The sequence below is a fragment of the Watersipora subatra genome, chromosome 1, assembly GCF_963576615.1.
Source record: "Watersipora subatra chromosome 1, tzWatSuba1.1, whole genome shotgun sequence".
In the NCBI taxonomy this organism is placed as follows: domain Eukaryota; kingdom Metazoa; phylum Bryozoa; class Gymnolaemata; order Cheilostomatida; family Watersiporidae; genus Watersipora; species Watersipora subatra.
The window spans coordinates 53,690,379-53,715,669 of NC_088708.1; the positions used below are offsets into that span (position 1 = coordinate 53,690,379).

Here is a 25,291-nt window from a genome sequence, read left to right on the forward strand (position 1 = left end):
AGCTTTCGTGTACAGTATTATTTGTCACATGGCGAAGGGCGAACTAGATGGCTCCTCAATCTAGGATTGCTTTGAAAATTTTCTTTTTTCCATGGCATCAACACGTAGGGCTTGCGTTGGGTATATTCTGCCTCGTATCAAACTGGCTCAGACTCAGCCTGTTTGTGTATATCTTTGGAGAGCATGCATTCTTATTTTAAAATTGATAATTATCTGCATCTATCCATATTCTATCAAATAAAATCTTATGTCCTGTCTCTTTTTGTTCTGGCCAAAATAGCTTGTCTATTTAATACATTTACTTATAACAAATATAGTTATCTGGTGTTTTTAACATTATTCAATTAGTTCAAAAATTTGTACCACGAGTAGGGTTCGGACCCACGAGGATATACATCCATTGGATCTTAAGTTCAACGCCTTAACTACTCGGCCATCGTGGTTTATTGATTGAAGCTGCAGCAGACTTTTTCATGGATTTTTAGTTACATGCCAAAACGCTGACACAAAGTTAATTGCCAATTTTTTTTGAATGTCGAGAAAAATTAAAAATAATGGGAGTTACAATGTATGTGTAAAATGGATATAAAAAAATGAATGAGTCCCACCTACATGACTAGAATCCTAGAAAATGTAAAAAGGAAGGAAGTGAACAGGAGGACCTGCCTACACTTCCCACGAACATAAATCTTTGGTGTCACTTTTAAAAACACTTTTGGTGAATTCGACATGTTTTTACAAACAGATGTAGCCCAGAAAAGCATTCATGAATGCTGGTATAAATGCAGGTTGTGTAAAAAAGGTCGACTGTGTAACCTGTTCTTAATCTTTTAGGTAATTTTGATCACAAATTTGGTTTTAAAAATCATAAATCATACATACAGCAAAAATAAAAGGTTGTAAAAACTGGCTTAAGATCAGCTATGGTATACAACCTATGAGCCAGTTCGAGTAACAATCATCGCTTAAGTTTGGAATATTTGGTTCAACCTAATCCGCTATCTAAAAATGGTCTAACTTCATTGCTGGTTCATCTTCTCAACGCATAATACTGTGGTGAGATAATACTGCCAAAATAATTTTTGTAAATGACCTTCACTTTAGTAATCATTGCATCTCCACAAGCTGGACCCAGCTTTATTTGCTTTTTTCTTGCAGCTGTTAGAAAAAGGCCTCAACCAGCTAACGTGGAGGAGCAAAGATCTCAATGATTTCATCGAAGCAGCCACTCAGCTTGTCTGCACCGATGTGCATGTCAACCTTGACATTGTGCAAAGCAACAGTCGGGAGATAGCTGATTCAGCTCTCAGCTGGTGTAAAGGTATCTCTAAACATTGATTCACACCCGCTGATCTTTAAAGCATCTCTTTATTCTCAGTAAACTAACCAACTCCTTTGCTATCTCAGCATATTCAAGACTAGCTGAATGCCCGCATGCTTCAACTTGTATTTACGTACTTTTAAAATTTAAGATAATTGTGCTCAATTATAGGTTAAACGACGCATTAGAATATAATCATGCTGTTTAAGCTCATGCAACTAGCAGTAACCTTAAGTTGGACCTTAAATAAAAAAGTTTAAGCATATAACTAAAAGTCTAATAGTCAAACTAATAAACATTTCCTGTGATATTAACTTTAAAGTCAAATAAGTGAACTGAACCCTGTGAAGTTACAGTATAGGCAGTTAAAATAGTCTAAATTAAGTATAATGGTCCACAGCTAACCAGTAGTTGGAGTATGAGTGACTTAGTGCTGAATCTTCACATATTAATGACTTGACATTAAAACATAACATTGTGAGTGACTTGATGCTGAAACCTAACGTTATGAGTGACCTGACATTGAAAAGTAACATTATGAGTAACTTAACACTAAAAATTAACATTAGGAATGACCTTACGCTGAAACTTGGCATTATGTGTGACTTAACTCTAAAACCTAACACTACGAGTTACTTAACGCCGAAATATAAAAAAATGAGTGACTTAACGTCAAAGCTGGATATTTGAGACTTAATACTGATACCTAACATTCAGCCCCAAGTAATTTCTAGATGAGATTTACCTTTTTGTTGCCAATGTTTATGTAGTCCAAAGCAAAACTAGCTCACTGTTAAATTCTCCCTCATAGTTGATACCGAAAGTGATATTGCAACTTGTCTTGGCCACTCTATTAGCAACATGGGTTTCTGCACATTTTTTCCATATCTTATATGATAAGTTCGCTCTTAGTTAAAATAGCGCCAAGAAGGTATGTAAGAGCATATCTTCTTGCACTGAGGTGTGTATCTGTAGGAGCTCTAGACATATTCTCCACGAGGGACAAGGAGAAGAGTTACACAATGGCTGAGCTGATTGACATGCAAGGAGGCCTTGAGGAGCATATTGAAAGTGAACTCCTGCCAGCAGGTGTGAGGATCCATCAGCTTGTCGACATGTCTTTCAAGGCCGTAGGAATCAGTAGGGTATGTTGCACTTTTGTCTGAACATATCAACCTGTGCAGGGTATGTTGCACTCTGGTCTGAACATATCAACCTGTGCAGGGTATGTTGCACACTTGTCTGAACATATCAACCTGTGCAGGGTATGTTGCACTCTTGTCTGAACATATCAACCTGTGCAGGGTATGTTGCACTCTGGTCTGAACATATCAACCTGTGCAGGGTATGTTGCACTCTGGTCTGAACATATCAACCTGTGCAGGGTATGTTGCACTCTTGTCTGAACATATCAACCTGTGCAGGGTATGTTGCACTCTTGTCTGAACATATCAACCTGTGCAGGGTATGTTGCACTCTTGTCTGAACATATCAACCTGTGCAGGGTATGTTGCACTCTTGTCTGAACATATCAACCTGTGCAGGGTATGTTGCACTCTGGTCTGAACATATCAACCTGTGCAGGGTATGTTGCACTCTTGTCTGAACATATCAACCTGTGCAGGGTATGTTGCACTCTTGTTTGAACATATCAACCTGTGCAGGGTATGTTGCACTCTTGTCTGAACATATCAACCTGTGCAGGGTATGTTGCACTCTTGTCTGAACATATTCATATAAACCTGCGCTTGTTCCGTAACTATTAGTAACATGTTGTAGTTGGTTGCTTAAAGTTTATATTGAGATTGTGAACAAACTAATGGCAACATTGTAGGTGTACAGTTGTTTGCTTTAATGGATGGATTTACTATTGATCTACAGTGGTGTGTGTGAAATAAACTGGACACTTTGTTTTAAAACTAAAATTCTCACTTACAATATTATTACTCATTGTGATTTTAGTCAATATCTATACATCAAATATATTAAATTAATCCTCCTTTTGTTCTGATTGCAAATATGTGAACTAAACAGCTGTAACATTGTGTTTCTGAATGATTACCAAGGCTAAATTTTGAACATCTCATTTTATCATGGTTGAAAATAATAATCTATACAGATATGATTACACAGCATACATTTTTATTTACTTAACCTAAGTAATACCTATGTATATCACTTGAAATAAGTACTTTTAAGTTGTACAAATAAACGTATATGTACAACCTAATTAACTTTTTTATTTGGATATTAACGGGCAGCTCTGGTCTTATGATTAGTACCCTGGCTAAGCATTGTTGATGGTTCCTAGCTGGTGCTCCAACTACTAACCAATCAAGTGGCTGGTTAGTCGTTGGATCACCTAGCCTTAACTTGCTCCAGCGCTAAGGAAGACAACCTTGACAGAAAACCTGAGGAAGGGAAACCACCTCAGACCCTTCCAAGAAAACTCATTGAATATCTAATCCGAGTAATTGGAGAATATTATGGCATGAGGGAGCTGCCTACGGTAGAATACTCATAGCTAATGACCGAATTTGGATATCATATCAAAGTATCATTATATGTAAAGTCATGTATAGTATTTTAGTTATGCTATTATCAAACTATTTCATAAAGTGCTCTACACCTACAGTCCAGTCTACAGTTTTATACTAGAAAGTCCTATTACACAATATAAGTATGCATGTGCACATTACCATATTCTGTATAGTAGTACCATCATGTGATTCTTGTCTTCTGACAATCACAAACAGGTTATTATTGTTGCTTGGAAGTCGCTCACATGGCTTTGTTTTTTAATCATATTGAGTAGAGTCGAAGATAAACTCTGGTACTGTGAGCATGTTGTTAGCAGCAAAAGTGTCAATAAGCATATATAAATACTGCCGGAAATCTATGAATCTAGCACAAATTTATAGTTTTTAAAGAGGTGGTTTTAGAATGCATCTCTTATATGTCTATCAGACAGACTGCATAGAATATAGAATAATGCTTGATTTATCCTTAATACACATCAGATTGCCGACAACAAGCACAGCCATACCTTAAACACTTTTACTGTTTGATCATAATTCTGTAGATGAACGTGGATCTGAAGCTCGCATGTAGTAACTTATTCATTTCTGTTTTTTAAAATGTTTAAGAGATTTAGCACAAATCAAATTTTAGTGGTTTCAATAGCTATAGTAAGCCTACGTGCGCTGCTTATGATATCTTGGTAGGTATCATTACAATTTTCAAATTGTGAGCTTTTCATGAGGGGCGCAATCCATTATTTATATACATACATGTATGTAGACCAGATTTTGTGATATGAACATAATGTTACACGCTACCAAAAATGTTGTATCAAGAAGCACTTAAAAGCTTTCTGTATTATTATATCGAAACTAAATTATTTTACTCTCATATGTAGACCACGATGGCCGAGTGGTTAAGGCGTTGGACTTAAGATCCAATGGATGTATGTCCGCGTGGGTTCGAACCCCACTCGTGGTAACTGTTTTGTTTTTATTCTTTAGAATGTTTTTAATTAGGAATATCGAGTACTAATATCTGTTAAGGCTGGCTAGTATTACTAAATATTAGTATTATTATTTACTATCAAGCGTCACTGTTATATATAGGGATCACAAAACTTCTGCAATTTAGTAGAACAATAATACCTACATTACAAGAGTCATTAGGAGATATATCAATTCAACCTTGTTTTTTCATTGATAATGTGGGTTAGTAGGAAAACTATCTAATTCTTTTTGCTATATTTATTTATACATGTAGTTTAATTTATTTAGTTACCATAATAGGGAGCTAAAAAATATCTATACATGTTTTGCAAAGTATATTGATCATAAATGTTTGTTACCAAAGCTATCAGCTGTTTGCTGAATGACTCTGGCATGACTTTTAGGCATCGCCAGCGTGGGAGGATTACATGGACTTTCTAGATGCTGTTGTCCTCAATGGCTTGAAACAGACATCTTTTGCTAGCCTGCAAGGCATGTGGTACCAACTCACCCAGGCTCCACTCTCTGTAAGTAATCACCCCTGAATAAATAAGTTAATGCGTAAATTGTAAAGATATTGTATCTACCTTTTAAATACCTTTCGTATATGTTTCCCAAGCTATCTTCATTATTCAGATAATTTAAGTCGATTCCACACCATGTTTACCTCATTCTATTTGCAGAAGGAGACAATTCCAATATTGACTATCCGTTTGGAATTAATACAAAATCAAGTGACATTCAGACCTCCACTAGAAGAGAGCACCTCCGTCACTTCTGTACAGGAAGTGATCAACAAGTGGATGAGTGCCTTTTTGGCTCGTTCAGAGCACATTGCTATGCTTGGACCAAAGGTATTGATATGTTTGGTGTCAGACATTAAATTAAATGTTTGTAGACCGATTACAAGAGATCGCCATCCCATTTGTTACTATCAATGATCTGTCCACCACTGCGCTTGCTTACTTATTATTCATCTCTTTAACATCTATTTATTTACCTATAAACTTACTGTTTATGTACCAATCATCTGTTTATTGACCTAAATGTTTATGTACCTGCCTTTGACTGATATTATACGATGACCGAATTCGTTAAAGCTCTCTTCATTCATGCACTTTAAAGCAAAAATGTTTTTCTATGTTACAATTATCAATTTTTTTATTTTTGTGTATCTGTAGATATTTTATATTGCTAAATAATTGTTGCTAAAATTTTATATGCATCACATCCTTGAAAGCAAGTTTTTGTGGAAATGCTCACAAGATAGTTTATCTTCAGTTGAAACTACTAAATAGAAATTTATAATATACTTGAGAGCAGATAACTACCAATACTATTTGTGCTGTTTATTGCAAATTTAATATCTTAGTTAATCCCGCAATGTAATCTCATTATAAGTTGCATATTATTTCTCAGGGTGACTATCAAGAGTATATCGTTAGTGATGACGAGATCAAGTCTATCTGTGATGACATCAAGACAATTGTCTATAAAACCAACCAAGAATGCAGAGTAAGTGGTTATGGTTAATTTATTTATAAGTCATTTTGATCGGTCAAATAAATAAATATTTAATCTTTAATTTAGTTTAAATTTAATATTTAATTGGCATCAGCTTGTTTTAAATGAATAAAGTCAAAAGTTGCTCAACTGTTTCTAATTTTTATAGATATTTTAATATTTGGTTAGGGAATGCATAATTAAATATTTGCTTAATATATCTAACTCTGTCATTGTATGTGTCTGTCTGTTAGTCTGTGTAAATGCGTTTCCATACTTTTTGGCTGATTTCATTCAAACATCACACGCATATGCCCCATGGCATCCGCTAGGTCATTAAAATATTTTGTTTCAAATCTTTGTTTGGTTTCTGAAAACCAAAACTCTCAACATTTCTGAAAATGAAAAAAATCTCGCCGAGCTTTCTGCTCCTATTTAGTAACTATGTAGGAAATCGTTAAAGAATAACTTTTAATTTAGACGATTGCATAATCACCTGTGCTCACAGTAACCTCTATCTTAAACACCAACTAGGAATTGTCTTCTAGTTGACATTTATAAATCTAACTCAGGAGTTTTTAAAACTGAATACTGAACGCAAGGATGCGGGGCTTCGGTGATCGAGGTTTGAGCTTTCATCATCTTATAGAAGCGCTCTGTATGGCACTATACAACAATGACCGCTTTCATGGCAGTGCTATTATGTTTATATACAAATCCAATTTGTACTTTCCGGTAGTTTCTTAAGACAATCAAGTTAGCTTATCTTATTATTTATTATTGTATTTTTGTAGGAACTGCTCTCACTTTTTTCTGAGTACGCATTTCTTTGGGAAAAAGATGTTACAGAGACGTTTGAGCGTTTTCTTCGAGGAGATATTTCCCCAAACCCTAGACGCTCAACTGCACACAATGTTGATGGCCCTAGCAGAATGAGACATCAGGTTACATCCAGGTCCAGCACAACATCTCGGTATTACTTAAGTTCGCTATCATTTATAATGGTCACAGTCTGGTTTATTAGCCTGTAAATTAATCCTAATTTACAAACGTACGTCATTTAGTTGGATATACTGTATGTGTGTACTGCAGGATTGGTGATGAAGTTGTGAATTTTATCACATATAAGTTTTATGGTTCATTCATTTACCTGCTCTCTGATCTCTTCATAACTACTTTCTTGCTAGACAAACTATTTATAGCAGCATTAAATTTTTATTTTGTCAGTGCTAAATTACTTTTGGTATATTTTGGTAAAATGAAAACATAATAAATGTTTAATTCAAACTAAGAGTTACTTTCTCCTTAGCAACATATAGTAGACAGCTATACTGAGTTAAAAGGAAAAAACGTCATTTTTATTAATCATACTATTTAAATTGTCATACTCTCTATTATAAATATTATTCAAAGCTGACCATTCGAAAGTCAGTGTTTTTATATGTTCAAAAACACGTCTGTGTCTAATTGTGTGTCTAATCTGTGTCTAACTAACATGTGTTGTTCTAACTAGGTCTTCTAGCTGGTAATTAGGTAGATAAACATTAAGTTACATTTCATATATAGCAAATTTAAATTTCACCACTACTCTTATTTTCATCTCAGCAAGCGCCTCTCCTCGTTCGACTTCATACCAATTCCTGACCTTCCCATGGACACCTTATACGCCTACCATGCAGCCATAAGACGGTCCAACGTTGATTCAAACCTCCTCCACCCAAGCATGCTGGCATTCTCTAGTATAACTCCTGCTCGCTCTCCACTATCTCCTCTAGCCGCTGACGCAGTTTTCTCAAAGGGCTTGAGTAAATCTAGAAGAAGTGTTTCAGCCACTAATGACAACCTTCACGCAACTCCAGCAGTTGATGCCAAATACCCATCAAATTCCAACCCTTGTCATTTAGCCCAAACTATTCCTTGCCAGTATTTCGTAACAGAAGAACTAGATTATGAGTCATCGGAATTCTCATTGTGAGTCTCTCATTCGTTCGCTGCCGCTGTTGGTACTTGCTGTTCTCATGTTCTCTATCATTGCTAGAGTCTCCTTTCTTCTCAGTTCGTTATGGCACAGAATTATTATCGAGTATCCAAGTTATTTGCGCAACATTGAGGTGGTGAGCTCATTTCGTGAACAAGTTCAAGGTCAATGTTAAAACTGCCTCAATTGCAGGCAATCTTGAAATTTGATGTCTCAATTTTTGACAGTAAAAAATATTGTTAGAGAAAACGTGGAATCATCAATACTTCTGTACATTTCTCAGAGATTTCTTTTTTGCCGCACCAAGCTGCACCAAATTTACTTCTAGGACTCGGTACATATCACTATAGTAATGAGTGACACATTTGAAGACTGCTATTTATTATCACTTTGTGTAAACAAGCTCAAGTTATGAGTGTAAAAAGCTGCTACCTTTATTGCCTCCAATTCTCAGTAGAGAAATATGTAAACAGAGTTTGTCATATTTAATGGATTAACGAGTTTCTGCTTTTATGCTTTGCTAGTAAACACTGCATCTGTAATTTCGACTCTTTGGTCACCTGATGCAATAATCTATGTATAAATGGTAATGTTTCTTCCGGTCAAATAGTAGTACTAGAAAAGCAAACAGCTGATTAGTGTTGGTCAATTTGAAAACTCGACGTACTGACTTTGTCAGCAAATATGAAGAGTATAGATTACCTTGCGGATGTTTGTCATTAATATGCAGAAATCTGTGTTTATTTTCCAGCTTTCACAGGTAAAACGCCCGTGGTGTGACATATTGCTAATGAGCATGATTGATTTATATTGATGCCAGCATCTTTTATTTTTACTGTACCATCTTGCCCTATTAGTTTATATGAGTTGCTGTGAATACTGTTCCGTTGCTGCCGTTTTGGATGTGCGCAAAGTTTTTATTGCTTTACGTTTCTGATCTCCTTTGCAGATCTTCATCTGCCAAAAGCATCGAGTCTGTAGGTCTCGTCGGCACAGCAGAGAAATCTTTCCTTTCTCAAACCAAAGAGAAGGAAGAGGAGCAAGTCATTCCTGTCCTGGATCAGTTTGACGATGAGATTGATATCTACAGGGTTTGTATATACGCATTGTGTATATTTTTTGAGTTCTCTCAATTTGGAGATCTATGTTTGTATTAAATTATATTAATTGAGAATTGAGAAATTGTATTACTTAGCAGCGTGTCTAATGATTTGATGTGCAATTTTTTAAAGCTAACAAATTACTGACTCTTTTACAGTGATGCGCACAATTCACAGTTTTAGGTAAATCATATTTTAGGTAAGATCGTATTTATTAGTGATGTAAAAAGCTTTTTGGTAGAGTTTTTTTTACACTTGATTTAATTTTACTAAATTTATTAAATTTTCAATTCATTCTATTCCTGTAGGTGTTTATTTAGTTCCACAAATGCAGGGTATCTCAGTCTTCTGTGTAAGCAGTCAATAAATTTCATTAATTGCATTGAAAATTTGCCAATATAAACAAGTTATGTTGTTCATATTTTTGACATTATATTATTAGTATTGATGATGAGGCTTCTTCATTAGCTCTGCAATATAAAGCAAATGTTTTAAGATTCCAAAACTGTTAGCTTTTTTGGCGTAATACAATACAGAGCACTCTGTATAATATATTTGTGATGGCACATCCTGTCAATCAGCTTTCACATCTTTCACATGTCAATCAGCTTTCACATCTCAAAAATTAAATAGGACCAAAAAAATAGTATTGTGATGATTACCTCTAGTCCATTAGAAAGCCTTGCTTTTAGTTTTTGATAAATACCTTTGGTAGGTGCTGTGTCTATATGGTATTATTATAAGGTCATTAAAAAATCTGATGGATTTGTGAGAATTGAACTTATAGAGACATAGGAAAGATATATATGGTTAGCACTAGTAGACTGAACTATGGCTGTTGTAGAGTTGGCTGTGTCAAACCTGTTCAAAAATATAATAGTGGTTAAAACTAATAATCCTGAGCGATCTTAGTTAAAATGCTTTCATTAGTAAAAAGGAATGTCAATTCAAACGTTACAAGATATACTAAACTGCTTATTGTCATTTTAGTCAAACTACATGTAGGTACATCGTAAGTCATCGTAAGTACGTTGCTAATAAACTGTAAATAACTTATTCTTATCTAAGATCAGCTTTTAATGTCTGATAGCATTGCAAAGACATACCAACAGCTTTCGATTTGTCTTACAGGCGGCGAGAGATGATATCATGGATTTGCAATCCAAATCAGACATTGGCTGGATACGAGTTGACCTTGAACCAGTCAAACAGGTGCTGATAACTCACGCTAGCAAATGGATGTGGACCTTCACAAGCTATCTGGCTGAGCAGGTATGAGTGTTTATTCTGACTTATAAATACTCTGATACGCTGCTAACTGTTGGTGACTAGAATTTGTTTCTGTAGATGATTTTTTTCTGTTACATTTGACTATAACTGCTTTTTTAAGTGTGATCGAATTTTACAACCAACCCAAAACTTTTGATGCCACTGGCTTTGGCTAAGGGAAGCAGCCATGGTGACTGAAGCCTAAATACTTGCAACCAAATGGCCTCGGTTTGGCTTCAGCTTGTGTTTGATTGAACGAGTGATTACTAATGAATGCATTATTATTCACTTTATTTTTTATAATCAGTTGCTTCAACTGGGATTCAACATGCAGTGAATGTAATACAAGACAAAAGGAAAGGACATGATAGAAATGCTGTTAATTTTGGAAGTTTAGTTGAAGTATTGCTTTTTTAAATACAAAACAGACCAAAGCTAAACCAACCTCTACGTAACAATCTACATGTGAATACCTGTTACTACAGCATTACGAGCTCTTCAGTAAACTTGTAGACAGTCAGTTCTGTCGTTTCAATATAATTGCAATGATCTCAGATGTAGAACATGCTATAAAACTCTGCAAAGGTCTCACATGTTTGTGTTGGTTACAAAGGTTGGTAGCAAACTTGAAAACTAAACACATAAACTGCATTTAATATTTGAATTTGATAATAATATTAAATTAAAATGAAACTATGTTTTTACTGCGTCACATCATTCAAATTAGAACAGTCTGTTTGCATTTATCAGAGAGAGAAAGCGAGAGGGAGTGGGAAAAATGGTGAAAGAGAAGAGGGGGTAGGAGATAGGGGGAGGGATTTGTGTGGAGGGGATAGGTGGAGGGAGAAGGTAGAGGAGAAAGAGAAAGAAGGGAAAAGGAGAAGAAGGAGGAGGAAAGAGAGGGAGTGGTGAGGCAAAGATTTGTAAGCGGGTTTAAGCAGTTGAACAACAAATAAAATAGTTTACTCACGCCATTTAATAAAATATTTTATCATAAATTTTACTGTAAATATTGCAGTGAGCACCAGCAATACAGCAGTGGAAAAAGAGGTCGTTGTGGATGAGTAGTGGGCAACTAAAATCTTTTACTATTTATAAACATTGTCGTACGTCTTAGACTTTGAAGAAGGCAGCGTTTACCTAATGGTTTGATCTATTTATTCCCTTTACTATTGTTGTTTAATGTGGCCGTGGTACTATTAGGATGAGAGGCCAACTGTAGCCACCCTTATATCAAACCACATAAATAATGCGAAGTATGTTATACGCGTAAGAGTTTTAAAATGAATACTTTGTAGCGCTTTTATTTAAATTTATTTTTTGATATTTTTGCCTAATTGACCATGGTGAGTTTACTTATATCTTTCAATCATTACCTACTGTAACAAGTTCTTGAAATATCGCCAGGTGACGACAAATCTTACCGATTTGGATAACTTTCTGAAGAACATCGAGCCAGAAATAGAGAGTATCAAAGGCAATGAGAGAGACACTGCTTCCTTTATGAAGATGATGAGGCTTTTCAACAAAGTCACTGCTCAGCAACAGGTTTTTATTATTTTACTTCAAATCTTTTACTTCAAACTGCAAATCGGTTCTATTTGACTATTTAGGGTGCAGATAAATAAATTGCATTTTTTGTGTGAATTATTAAAACTTGGCAATTTAAAAATATATAAAAGGTTTCCGTTTTAGCGATTTTCATCTCTAAATCTTCATTTTCAGTATAAAATGGTTAGAAACTACTGATTGAACTGCTATGATATACGTTAGGTGTTAATAAACATTTTAGATCTTTGCTTTTTAAAGGAATATGTGTATAAGGTAATTTCTTGTAGACTCAGTCTGCATAGAGCTACATTACAAGTTCTAAGTAATGTACTATGCAGACTATGCTGTAATGTACTATGTATGAGCAGTATCTCTCTGTATAAACATTTACTGAAGCTGTGCATGTTTGTGCAAACAGGAAATGGATAAGAAGTTTGCTGCCATGCATAGAACAGTTCTACTCTTGAAAAAGTACAACCAGTCGCTGCCTGAACTAACCCAAGAGCTTTTCAATGCTGCTCCAGCGCGGTGGAACAACCTCAAGACTAAGGTGTCTCTCGCCAAGCAACGACTTGGTCCAAGAATTCAGGAGGAGTCAGACAGAATTACTAAGGTTGCAAGATTGTAATTCTTATTAGGTCTTTTAATTATATGTAGCCAAATATGGTCATTTTTAATTTACCATATATGGTCATAAGCGCTATTGTCTTAAATGAAAATATGTTACATTAAATATTATACTGACAGCACAGTGAAGTGGTTACATGTCATTTCTAGCTGTTCGCGAAGTCAACCCATTTCTAGCTGCTAGCAATGTCAAGATATCTATACCTGTTAGCAGTGGCAAGACATTTCTACTTGTTAGCAGTGTCAAGACATTTTTACTTGCTAGCAGTGCCAAGACATTTCTACTTGCTAGCAGTGTCAAGACATTTTTACCTGTTAGCAGTGTCAAGGCATTTCTACCTGTTCGCACTTGTAAGGGTATCTAATAGTTTTACTAGAGTTAATAACTAACTAGCGATATTCTATATTGGCATATTTGATCACATGGGTCATGGCATGAAATGAATTTTATTGTGTTTATTTGAGAATACAAGAGCACACAATCATTAAATATATGCTTTGACAGCTGTTAATACACAATTCACAGTATACCTACCTAAGTGGAATAGCCCTAGGGTATGACACAGACTAGATCAACAATTGATGTGATTTGACTGTAGTAACACTGCTAGTAAATATTGTTCACAGGACCTGGGTGCCTTTGGGCAGAGGGTGAAGAAACTGGAGGTGGAGTTGGATGACTCTTCAGTATTCAGCTTTGACTTCAGCATCAATGAGGCCTTAACAGCTCTCACTCATTTCGACAAGCAGCTGGCAGTTCTTGAGAATGAAGCCCAAGATCTCGCTGAGCTGCAAGATTTGTTGGAGGCGAATGTAGTCAACTTTGAGATTCTTCCTAAGTGAGTTGCTATTTGTGAGAGAAGTAACAGGCAACTATGTGTAAAAATGGTATTTGGTAAATAACAAATAGTACAAACTTTCTATTTAATTTATAGACTATAGACCTAAGGATCAATATTTTGCTAGATTCATTTACACAAGTATGAGAAAAAGTAACAAACTTTAGCATGCTTTCGGGAAATTCTTTTTTCAGAGTTCTAGTAGATTATATACTAATAAATCCAATATATAAAACCTTGTGATGGGACGTGAGTTGGTTCATAGTTCACTTCTAATAGAAACAGTCTACCTTATGTAAGCTGTTCTTATGTCAATCAGTATTGACAGAAAAATGGTAGAGTTCCTTGTCTTCCATCAACCCAGGCTTTTAAAATCGCAGTAAAGATAAAGTTACAGTCAGTCTTTGCGATGTTTTGTAAACACGAAGAACCACTGCCCATATGTAAGTTAATATGGGCAACAGCAGCTATGTGCATTGCTAGACACAACCAGAAAACCTTTGTTCATGATTTCCGATCACTGCTGTAGATGATATTGATATTCTTTTTGTCAATTCTATTTGAGAGTGATGTCTCTGTTGTAGATGCCGTCTCACCATTGAGAACTTGAAGAAAGTTTGGGAGGCAGTCAGAGTGTTGGGTGGTGAGCAGAATGAGTGGAAATGTCACCGTTGGCACAAGATTAACACGAAACAGCTCAGGAATGCCACAGACAAGCAGCTAGACACGATAAAAAAGCTTCCAGATGAGTCATTTCTCTGGGATGTGCATCACGGTCTTCAAGAGTCTATCCTAGATATACAGGTATGCGCTGGCTGGAAATACATGTATGTTTATTACATGCTTGCTTTAAGGCTTTGCCGTTGAAAGACATCGCTCTCCAGAGATATACAGGTATGAGCTGGCTAGAGATATGTTCGCATATGCTTGCCTTTAAGCTCTGTCCTAGATGCACTCTGGTCAGTAGCCAGTAGACAGTTTTATTTATAGCTCTATTTATAGGTCTATTTAGAGCTATATTTATGCAAAGTTTCAGGCACACGTGTTTGACATATTATTTGCATGCATATTTGCATTTTGTGTAATCTGGCATGGAAATGATTTTTAAGCTAACCTAGATAACTAGACACATTGGTCATTAGTCTGATCTTGATGACTATACATTGTTGGTAAGTCGGTCTGACTTATATACTTATACCTACATTGGCTTGCCAAAATTTTCTACTGACATCCTGGATAGATAAACCTTGTTTTCGCTCAACACTAACATGGCCTTACGACTTTCCTTGCAGACATGTTTGCCACTCATAGATGACCTCAGCAATCCCGCCATGAGAACTAGACACTGGAAGCAACTGGTAAGAGTTACCGGTGGTGCTGTACAGATAGACAACGACACTTTAAAAAGAATGACTCTGGGGGAGCTGCTTGGCCTCGGATTGCAAAGTAAGTGTATATTATCATATGCTAATTGACTAGAGCATCAAATGTTTGAGAAAGCTGTAAAATGAAGTGAGAGACAACTTCTGTATGCGTAAGTGTTGAAGTTAAACTTCAAGATTGTCATGTCCCAGTCATCTTGAGACTCGTTCAAAACATTTATATATCATTGGTAAATTCGGAGTTGTTTTTCTACGGATTGGTCCAACTGTATGAATAAAGAGTGAGTCACTCATTCTTTATAATGAACTTTCTGATCAACCTAATAAAATTTTAGCTTACGAGCAATGTTTGTCTTGTTATTGTGAACACCACCTGAGCCCAATCTTTTAATGATCTTTACATTTTAGCTTAGACTCTTCGCTCTTAGACTCTCATCGATCTATTGTAAATTTTAAACATCACATGAGCTTCATGTCATTAAAATTTATTTCTCTTGGTAAGGCTCAAGGAAACTCTGAGCTCTGTTTTACTACTGATTTTAACACATATACACTATCTTGTTTTTATTGTTAAGGTCATGTTTGTAGCCCATGTTGATGATGTGAGAGCTATTGTGCAGAGAGCTGTGAAAGATCTAGCGATAGAGAAATCACTAAAAACCTATGAAGAGGTCTGGCTAAGCAAGCTGTTTGAATTGAGAATACACATTAGGAGCAAAGCAACTGAGGTTGCAGAGGCTGCCATGGCTGTAAGTGAAATGCATAATGTTATTAAGAGTTGTCCACTTATTGTAAACGTAACTCTAACCTTGTTTTCAGCTGAATGAATTATTCCCGTGAATCACTTGCTGATTTAGGGTGTGTTTAATGTTTAGAGCAACAGTACACAATGGAGTAGAGGGAGGGGTTGAAAAATATTATACTTCATAAGCTGCACTTGTCCTGCTTGTCATTAAAGCCTGAAACCTTATTGAGGTGACTTCATAATATTGTGTGTTCCAAGGTCAATGGGTCATTACTCTACCTACCATAGACAATGTAATATTTTCATTATCCTTTGTATGCTAGATTTATGCGGTAAAGTTGGCTAGTCTGGTATTTTATTTGCTAATGCATGTGCAGGATAACCAATCAGAGATCTCTCACGCTGAGTCACACACTTCTCACAGACCCTCTATTAGACCTGGCAGCAGAGTGTCAGGTCAGAGTTCACTGAGCAAACTGAGAAGAGGCAGTTCATCTTCTCTACCCGCCTCACTTTTGAATATAGGGGAGGTAAGGGCTCTCAGGAACTATAGAACAATGAAGTTTATACCGTGTGATATATAAACATGCTAATCATGAGAAATCTCTTACGTATCCTTGCTAATATTTTGAATTATTTATTTATTGTACCTGTCTAACATGCTCTGTGTTTTTAATCCTAAATTTAAAAAAAACTGTAATTACTATTGCTGGTATTTTTCAGGTTGTTTTCTAAATGCAAAACACAATGAAAACAAATATTTTTAATTATAAACCTTTTTCTATAAGCTCATTCAAATACCATAAAGAAAACCTACTAATTTTTCTGTTTGCTCACTTTGCTTGGACTCATTCCTATACTAAGTGTGAGTAGTTAGATATTGTATATATTTGTCCATTTACTCGCTATCTATAAATTAGTTCATATGTTCACTTATAGATTATAGATTATCTACTTAGGTGTGTCTATACTTGTATACTAATGTAGTAGTCTATGGTTATTGTATGTATACTATTTTTAAGAAACAAGGATTAGCACTTGTACATGAAACCTAAAACAGAGAAACGCATTTGATTTTCACTGATACACATGGTGTATTTACACAAACTAAAAACTACTATAACTACTAGTAAAATTTTATACAGTATATCAGTAGGTATAAGTATATAACTATAAGGAGTAAATTTTCATACTTATACATACTACTCTAAAGTAGATATAAATGTATGACGCGTATAAACGTATGCGCAGGTTAGGTCAGTAAGTCATCTCAAACTAGATAGTTAGAGTGCCTGACAGTCCATAAGTAGTAGAAACTGTAACTGAGCCCTTGGATAAGATAGAGTACTTCTACTTTTTACGGTTTCATGACATCTTAATCTTTAAAATTAGTTGTAGAATCATTTAATATAGCGGCTGTGCAGTCAGTTGTGTTCAACTAAGTTAAGGGGTTAACAGTCACCAAGTAGTTGTAAGTTGTAACTAAACCAGTAACTTGATTCTATGAAAGAATTGTAGGTTTTTAAAAAGCAGGTATCAAAATATTCTACTATAACACACAGATTTAACTATTGTTTAAACTTGATCGAATACTATCATAACATTAACTAACAGTGATGAACATGTTGACATTGATGAACATATTAATGAACATATTGATGAACATATTATTGAACATGATAATATTAATTAACTGTGATGTTCATCAATCTACTGGATAACAAGTATTACTACTAATTGCTTTTCTTGTTTCCTTTTCAATCCTTTACAGAAGTAGTAGTACTTTCGCTATTCTAGTTTGTTATAAGAACTTTTGTTTTATGTTTAAGAAGAAGAGAAAGAAATCTGAGGTTTGTCTGCTCCTCTACTCAGTTCTGGTTTAAGTTCAGCCTACAACAGTTATAGTTTTTTTTGCACCATAGAACATATCCCTTATGCATTTGTAATGGCAAGCAGTGTTCTTGTTTATTTGTTATTTAATAACGGCTAGAATTTCTTTCCTCATTTATTTAAAGCGTGAAATTGATATCGGCAGTTACTAATTTAGTCTAACTTTTGGTTTACGTAAATGTTGAACTCAACAATGGTAAAAATCTTAAATATTATTTAAATTATTTATATTTATATCTGTATCTAGTTATTAGAACTGCAGCAAATTTAGTGATTCAATCTAGCACTCACAAGTTTTAAAAGCATATGTTGGATGTTTAAGAGAATGTTCAAATTAATGTTACAAGTGGCTTTCATATGTTTTTGATAAAAACCATTAATTGGAGTAAAATTAGCCAAATGTTGATATGTAAGTTTTGCGTTTCTAGGAAACAGGAATTCTTTGCTTGTTGACTCACACCGAATCTATATTTGATGAGCTGGAAAACCATCAGGTAGCACTTCAGACTATGCATGGCAGCTCTGCAGCTGGATCATTTCTGGATGAAGTTGTCAAGTGGCAAAAACGATTGCAAACGATCGAAGCAGTTCTTTCCCTTTGGCTAGAGGTACAGGATAAGTGGACCGAACTGGAAGAAGTAAGTTTAATGAGGCTGCTAAATTAATTGACTCTGATGTTGATATCAAACCTAGTTATAGATTAGATCTCTGTTGATGTTAAACCTAGTTATAGATTGAATTTTTGTTGATATTATACCAAGTTATAGATTGAATTTCTGTCGATGTTAGACCTAGTTATAGATTGAATCTCTGTTGATATTAGACTTAGTTCTAGATTGAATCTCAGTTGATATTAGACTCACCTAAAGACTGCTTGTTTGCCGGATGCTACATATAACTGACTATCATATGTCTTTCGCTATTTCACATAGATCTACACAACAGCTGAGATCAGGACATCTTTATCTAAGGACGCTCAACTGTTTGATGAGTTGAACCGAGACTTTAGGCTGTTGATGAGAGCCACTGAGAAGAATCCAAACGTGCTGCAGTGTTGCTCAAGAAAGAGTATGTGATATAGTATTATATATAATGTATTTAATAGCTGATCACCAGTTACACTGGTTACATTTTAGCTCTTTTGAATTTTTTTCAGACCCAACATTAACATTTATTCTCACAGTCTAATCATTATAGCAATAGATGGTCTTTTGAACAATTTTATTCAGAAGCAAGGCAAGTTTTTTTGTCATCATGTTGCTGGGATACAAAATTTACTGGCCATAGTTATGTTTGATGTTAGGTTAGTGGTTATCCGCTTGAAATAAGCTTTAAAATGCAACTTATAACTAGCATGAGCTAAATCAGTGTTTTAACGAGAGTATCAACAAACGCTAATGAATGCACCATTTCTACTGAAGAAGAATATTGTTATATATGAAAAAGTGTTTGTCAAATACCTCTCAGACATATGCTTGTAGTTTTATACTTGCTTTGATGAAGGTGGCAATTTCAAAGTAACAACATATTTAACACGAGTTGGTGTGGCAACCAGCGGGCGTTCATGTATACACATACGAGTCATTAATAAAACATTCTGTAATGCGAATTCATGCTGGTTGATAGTATTTCCTCCTCATTAGCTTTGTTATTAAAGGCTTGTTAGAAGCAGTCTGTTCACGCTGGCAGCACATAGGCAACTTTTCTGTAAGGATCAGAATAGATGTTGTTTATAATGACTAATTTTGTTACTCTAGTCTAGCTAACTTACTCATAGAATAATAACTTACATCAGTTTACTCAGAGCTGATCTTTGCTAATTTACTATAGTGGATATGCTAAATTTGATTTAACTAGAACATCTCTCATACGCATCATTATGACCCAAATTTTAACAAGGTTATATATAATTATCTCTTCTCACAGAGGCCATTCTATGAAATCTCTAAAATGAAATATGATGAAGCTAATATCCTGACTTATGGAATGAGCTCACTAATTATAGTGTTTGCGTTGGAATTAGAGTGTTTCTGATATTTAATTAACCAATCAGAGTGCTTTATCTAAAAGGCATTGATTAGTTATAACAAATTATAGTGAATTTTATTATATAGTTTAAATAAAAACAGCTTACGAATTTGCTAATTGGTTTACAAGCTAATTAAAATCATCACCATAGACACATATCTCCTTAGATTGTGGTTAGTTAACTTATTTGGCTTTAACAGTATTAGGTTAGTAATCTATAAAACACAACTAATGTTCATAACTTTGTTTAAATTACTCCGTTTATCTATATATTATGCTAAATTTGTTTAGTATTTCTATTTTTATTATTTGATGATAACAATTTTAGTTTCAAACTAAATAAATATTTACTCAACGTTTTGTGAAGTATGAAAGCATCTTTGATAGCTTAAAGCTGTTTTTACGTAGATGTCTTGTCTATTCTGGAACGGATGAAGGCCGGATTGACTCATTGCCACAAAGCATTGCTACACCAGCTTTCTAGAAGGCTGCAGAAGTTTCCGCGCTTCTATTTCTTATCCCTTGAAGATGTTCTTCATATTGTGTGCAATGGTAAGAAGTTGTCTGCCCATTTTATGGATCTTTGTATCTTATAGCATTTTTTCTTTTCTTAGCTATTTTATTATCAATCAAAATTCCCCAGTTTTCTTTCATAATCAATAAAGGCTGGGTACACTTGGCAAACCTTTATGTAACAAATGGAGATATTGAACTGAGGCTACAGATTCTTGACTATGAAGGACTTATTTAGTATTGATAACATCATGATTTTCCATCTTATAGCTCTATAGTAAGAAAGTTTATGCATTCAGGTTGTGCTGACCTTTTATGTTAGGAGCCCAAAACAATTTTTTTGGGATTTCGATATCCATCCATTAATTTAAAAATATAGTAATGCTAACATATTGTTCATGACTTTTGTACAGTCTTTTATTCAATTAACTGATTTCACATTTTATTTGCAATATTTTCATTTTGTTCAAAGATCATTCAATGAAACTGATTTATTAGTTTCAAACTAGATTTTATTTTTAAGTTTGTTTACACTACGGACATATATTGAGTTAACAACTCCAAATATCCTTGACCTAGGCTACGACTTGAGACAGATCAACAGCTACATAAACAAGTTGTTTGAAAACGTTGGTGAGCTGACTTACACAGAGCCAGATGACAGTGAGAAGAACCTGTTTGAAATAACAGGCATAAAGAGTGTTCTGGGAGAACAGTTAGCACTGAAGCAGGTACAGTTATTCACTTTAATTTTTCAGTTTGTGACTCACAAATATTTAATAATTATGGTTATTTGTAATATTTGGCATTGTTAGTGATTAAAAGGGTATATTACTTTGTTAAAACAATTACTGTGAGTGATGAGTTTTTATTAGAATATAAATTCAATAGAAATAATATAAAGAAAAAATAGTCTTAATAACATTTGATACACATCAATGCAGATAACATATTTTTGTGTTAACTTCTAAAAACTATATTACTCAAACATTTGAGCTTTGTAACTGACAGATTAAGGAAACTTTTAAATATAATTTTATAAATTGTCATAGTAGATTGCAATTTGGTCAATTATTGAATGCTAGAATTTAACATTTTATTTATTTATATTCAAAACCTTTCAGAACAAAACTTTTTTGTCTCCATCAGAGCCATAACTTTACTGCCTCTAATAGAAACACTTAGCTTTGCTTTGAGACACGTTTCCAATTTAAATTTTTATCATTTTTACTTTTGATTTCATCTCACTTTTGTTTATTTCATTCTTTGCTGATTCTTTAGACGATCACCTGTGAAGGACAAATTGAGAGTTGGCTACCCCTGCTACTGAATGGCATTACAGCAGCACTGCAATCACAGCTGGCAGTCGTGATGGGTAGTGAAAAGCCATCGGATGGCAAGAATGGGAAGAGTAAAAAATCAATACGAAGTGCTGGCTCTAGAAAGATTGTTGTGCACAGTTCTCAAGGCAGCAGGCCTGGCAGTAAGCAGAAGGCAGCAGGTGAGTGTCAGAGTCATCACTTTAGTTCTGATACGGTGGTAAAAAAATACATTCGCATGCTTTTTGATAAACTTACTTCTTAGCTATCATATTCAAATAAAATGTTTGCTAGATATTGCTGCAAATCAGTGTAGCTGTTTTTTGGAATTTTGGTTTTAAGTTTTCTAGTTTTCAATTTAATCTAGCTTGTTGCATTTGCCAATGAAGTTTTGATATTTTGAAAATAACAAACCATCTTTCTTATATTTTAAAAATTATCTACACAGTTGCTAGTTCAACTTTTATTATTTTGGTTGTTTCTGAGAATAGTTTTTATGTTGTTAATACCCTTTTTGCAGGATTAGCTCAATATATTTAGTAAATTATATACATCCAGATAGTCGAATAGTGTTAAAATGTGTAGTTGGCATAATGTTTACAACTTGATGGGTTTTTGTAGGCTGGGCATGGCTTTCTTGGGGGTGGGTGGGCATGGCTCTCTCTCCCCACCCTCCAAGAGAGCCATGTCCAGGCTAGGTTTTTTGTACATTATTTTGTATGATTATTTTATTCGCTCACAGTTACAAAATCTTTCTTGGACATTTTAATGTTTTACAAAATTAAATGTTTCTGCAAAGTGTAATAATGAAATCTGTGTTATTTCATTTTAACCTTTTTAACATCTAGTTTGTAACTTTTTTTTATAATATAAGAATATCAAAGCTGAAGTTAAAGCTATTACTATTAACTAATAAAGTAAGATTATATTGTATTAATTATATCAATAACCAATGATAGTCTTTCTAGTTGTTGTAGTAGTATAACCAGTAATGGGCTTGCATAATCTTGGCTATATTTTCATACTCACAATATCAGCTTATACAGGAGACCGCCACGGTTTTGTTTAAACTGTAGGAAAGCCTCCAGGCAGTCGAGCAGGAAAGAAACCTGAAGAGAAGAGAGGTTCTATTCAACCAGAAGCTATTCCTGAGCAGAAGGAAGAAGAGGAGACTAAGTCATGGACACTGGACAATGTTACAGAGGTTGTTTATCTTGCTACCCAGCTGCAGATGGCCCAGCGAGTTGCAGAAGCGTGTGAAGGTGTTGAACAGGGAGATAAGAATGCCCTCTTAGTAAGTTCACTGAAACTAAAGCTCACTTTTGCCTTGACCAACCAGCCTTGTGGGTTATCCTCCGAGTCAATTCTCAGCAGCAGATGTACGAGTGAAGTATCTACTTAAAAATTTAGTAGTTTATTTTTTGCATATGTTGTTTTTGTTTGCTGATAGCAAACAAAAAATATTTTTAAAAAAATGATCTCTAAAAAATAATTGTTTCATAAAGTTGTATATAATCCTTTGTATCCAGCTATTAGATGAAACTTGTATTACCCTAGTTATATTGCTTATGATTTCATCATGTTGTTAAAGCTTTTACTGTGGTTGATAGTGGCAGCTGGCAGCAAGTTTAATGTCGTAGCTTGCTGTGAACACCTACGTGTAAATGTCTGCATGCAGATGTTTACATGTTGATGTCTGTGTGCAAATGGCAACATGTAAATGTTTACCAAGTAGAAGTAAACATGTAAATAGTTACACAGTAATTAATTGAATGTTTATACATTTACAGTTACATGCGATGGTTTACATGTTTGTGCTCCTGCATGTAAACATACACATGTAACTGTAAACACATAAACATACACATGTAAATGTAAGCATATGAACACTCACATGTACATTAGATGTTAGAATATGCAGGAGTACATACATAAATGTCTGATGTTTGTGTAAATGTTGATATGCTTACATTTACATGTGTATGTTTACATGTTCACAGTTACACCTGTATGTTTACATGTAGGAGTAGACACATGAACATCTAATGTACGTGTGAATGTTCATATGATTATATTAACATGTTTTTTCTTACATGTATGAATTGTGAATAAAAGATAAACTTTTGATATGTATCCAGTGGCTTATGCTGGTTTTACATTAAAATGAATAGTATTTTGGATCAAATTGCCGATGTAATCTGCTAATTGATATACAGTGAATTCTCGGCCAACCTGTAATATTTAAGATCAACCAAATTTTAAATATTGTTTCATTTGTTTATAGAATGCCATTGTGAAACTGAACAATAGTCTGCAGGAGTCAGTTCTCATGCTCAAAGGATTTGAGACAAAACAGGAGAGTCTGGAAGCTTCTAGAGCTAACTCGGTTGAGAGGGCGAAGAGTAGAGGTTCAGAATCTCGAACTAAGAGTGAGACAGCCTCCCAGCATGGATCACAGACTGCAGGAGAGAAGAAGAGCAGACAAGGTTAGTAATTTTGTGTGTTCTTACTAACCATCCTTGCTGTCACATCTATGATTTCATAATAATTGTTGTTTATTTTATCGTCTTAGCCTATAAGTTTCGCAGCGGAGGGAGAAAAATCTCTAACTTGCTGACTTCACCAAACATCTTGTTGTTGTCAGCATTGATTAAGAGACAGTTTTTAATATGCAGATTAACACAGAGCATGCAGTACACTACAAATGTAGCTTTTACAAAAAAAAATTTTTTTTTGTTTGGTAGATTTTTTTATAAAAAATTTTTGCTTTCACCGTTTAAGTGTTTTACTATTCTGAAAGGAATTGGTGGGAAACAAATTATTTGATTTTGATACTTGAAAAAAATTTAAACAAAAATTATTTTTTGAAAACATTGTACATCATAAAATGTTCTTCTCATAAACGCATTGTGTATATATTGTTTATTAATTACATGTATATTTATATACACCTTTTGTTCATTGCCTGTTTTTTGTGTGAATAGCATACTATTTTATTAATTAAGTACTGAAAACTGTTTCATTTTTATACAAATATTGGATGTGTTTGACATAACTTTTAATTTCTATTACGGCAGTACTAATTTTTATTTAAAAAATAATGAAATTTGGACTGTTGTAGCATTTCTGTTTTCCCAAGGAATTGATAATTCGGAAAGCAAAATTACACCAGCTTGACCTATTTTATGTACGCTCGTTAATTTCACATTTTCTGTTATCGAAAAGTGCAGAGATACAGAAATGTGAAAATTTCGTCTGTGATTCATAGCGAAACGCTTAAAAACTCAGTTTCACAGAGTTATACCAAATTCAGTCAAAAATGCCATAGTTTCTTGTCACCATTTTTCACTATAGAGACACTAGTCTGATATTCAAGGGGCTTATTAAGGTACACAAGCTCATCATAATTCATATTGTTACTTGTCCTTTGTTATTATGATTTACCACCTTATGATTTAGCATTGTGCACCACACCTTCTCTTATAGCCTCAGTTCGTGGCTCTTTGTTTGACCTGACTGCTGATCCTAATGCTAAGTCCCCTATACCTGAAGGGGAGGAGGGAGAAGAGGAAGGGCACGTGAGTGCCACATCACAGCATGATAGTACGTGTTCTTATTGTTGTAGCTCTGCTATTCTAATAATCCTTTCACTCGGAATTGCTAAACAAAGCTGGTTCATTATTCCTTTGTTATACTGTAATATTCGCAGTGTTGTCT

General features: G+C 34.5%; 1 protein-coding gene and 1 non-coding gene across 2 annotated transcripts in view; both read left to right on the plus strand.

Annotated features, from left to right (window-relative positions):
• The window catches only part of LOC137388922 (uncharacterized), an 88,236-nt gene that overhangs the window by 15,985 nt on the left and 46,960 nt on the right, over positions 1–25,291 (plus strand). Inside the window, 23 exon segments of the mRNA XM_068075423.1 lie at positions 1,159–1,321; positions 2,297–2,466; positions 5,235–5,357; positions 5,514–5,684; positions 6,250–6,345; positions 7,128–7,306; positions 9,261–9,402; positions 10,543–10,683; positions 12,088–12,228; positions 12,650–12,844; positions 13,486–13,697; positions 14,282–14,501; positions 14,990–15,143; positions 15,668–15,828; positions 16,202–16,354; positions 18,143–18,352; positions 18,647–18,782; positions 20,151–20,294; positions 20,835–20,986; positions 21,537–21,756; positions 22,651–22,868; positions 23,859–24,072; positions 25,061–25,177. Coding sequence (XP_067931524.1) covers positions 1,159–1,321; positions 2,297–2,466; positions 5,235–5,357; positions 5,514–5,684; positions 6,250–6,345; positions 7,128–7,306; positions 9,261–9,402; positions 10,543–10,683; positions 12,088–12,228; positions 12,650–12,844; positions 13,486–13,697; positions 14,282–14,501; positions 14,990–15,143; positions 15,668–15,828; positions 16,202–16,354; positions 18,143–18,352; positions 18,647–18,782; positions 20,151–20,294; positions 20,835–20,986; positions 21,537–21,756; positions 22,651–22,868; positions 23,859–24,072; positions 25,061–25,177 — 3,832 coding nt within the window.
• Positions 4,740–4,822, plus strand: Trnal-uaa (transfer RNA leucine (anticodon UAA)). Its single transcript has one exon. It is a non-coding gene; the product is annotated as a tRNA-Leu (tRNA).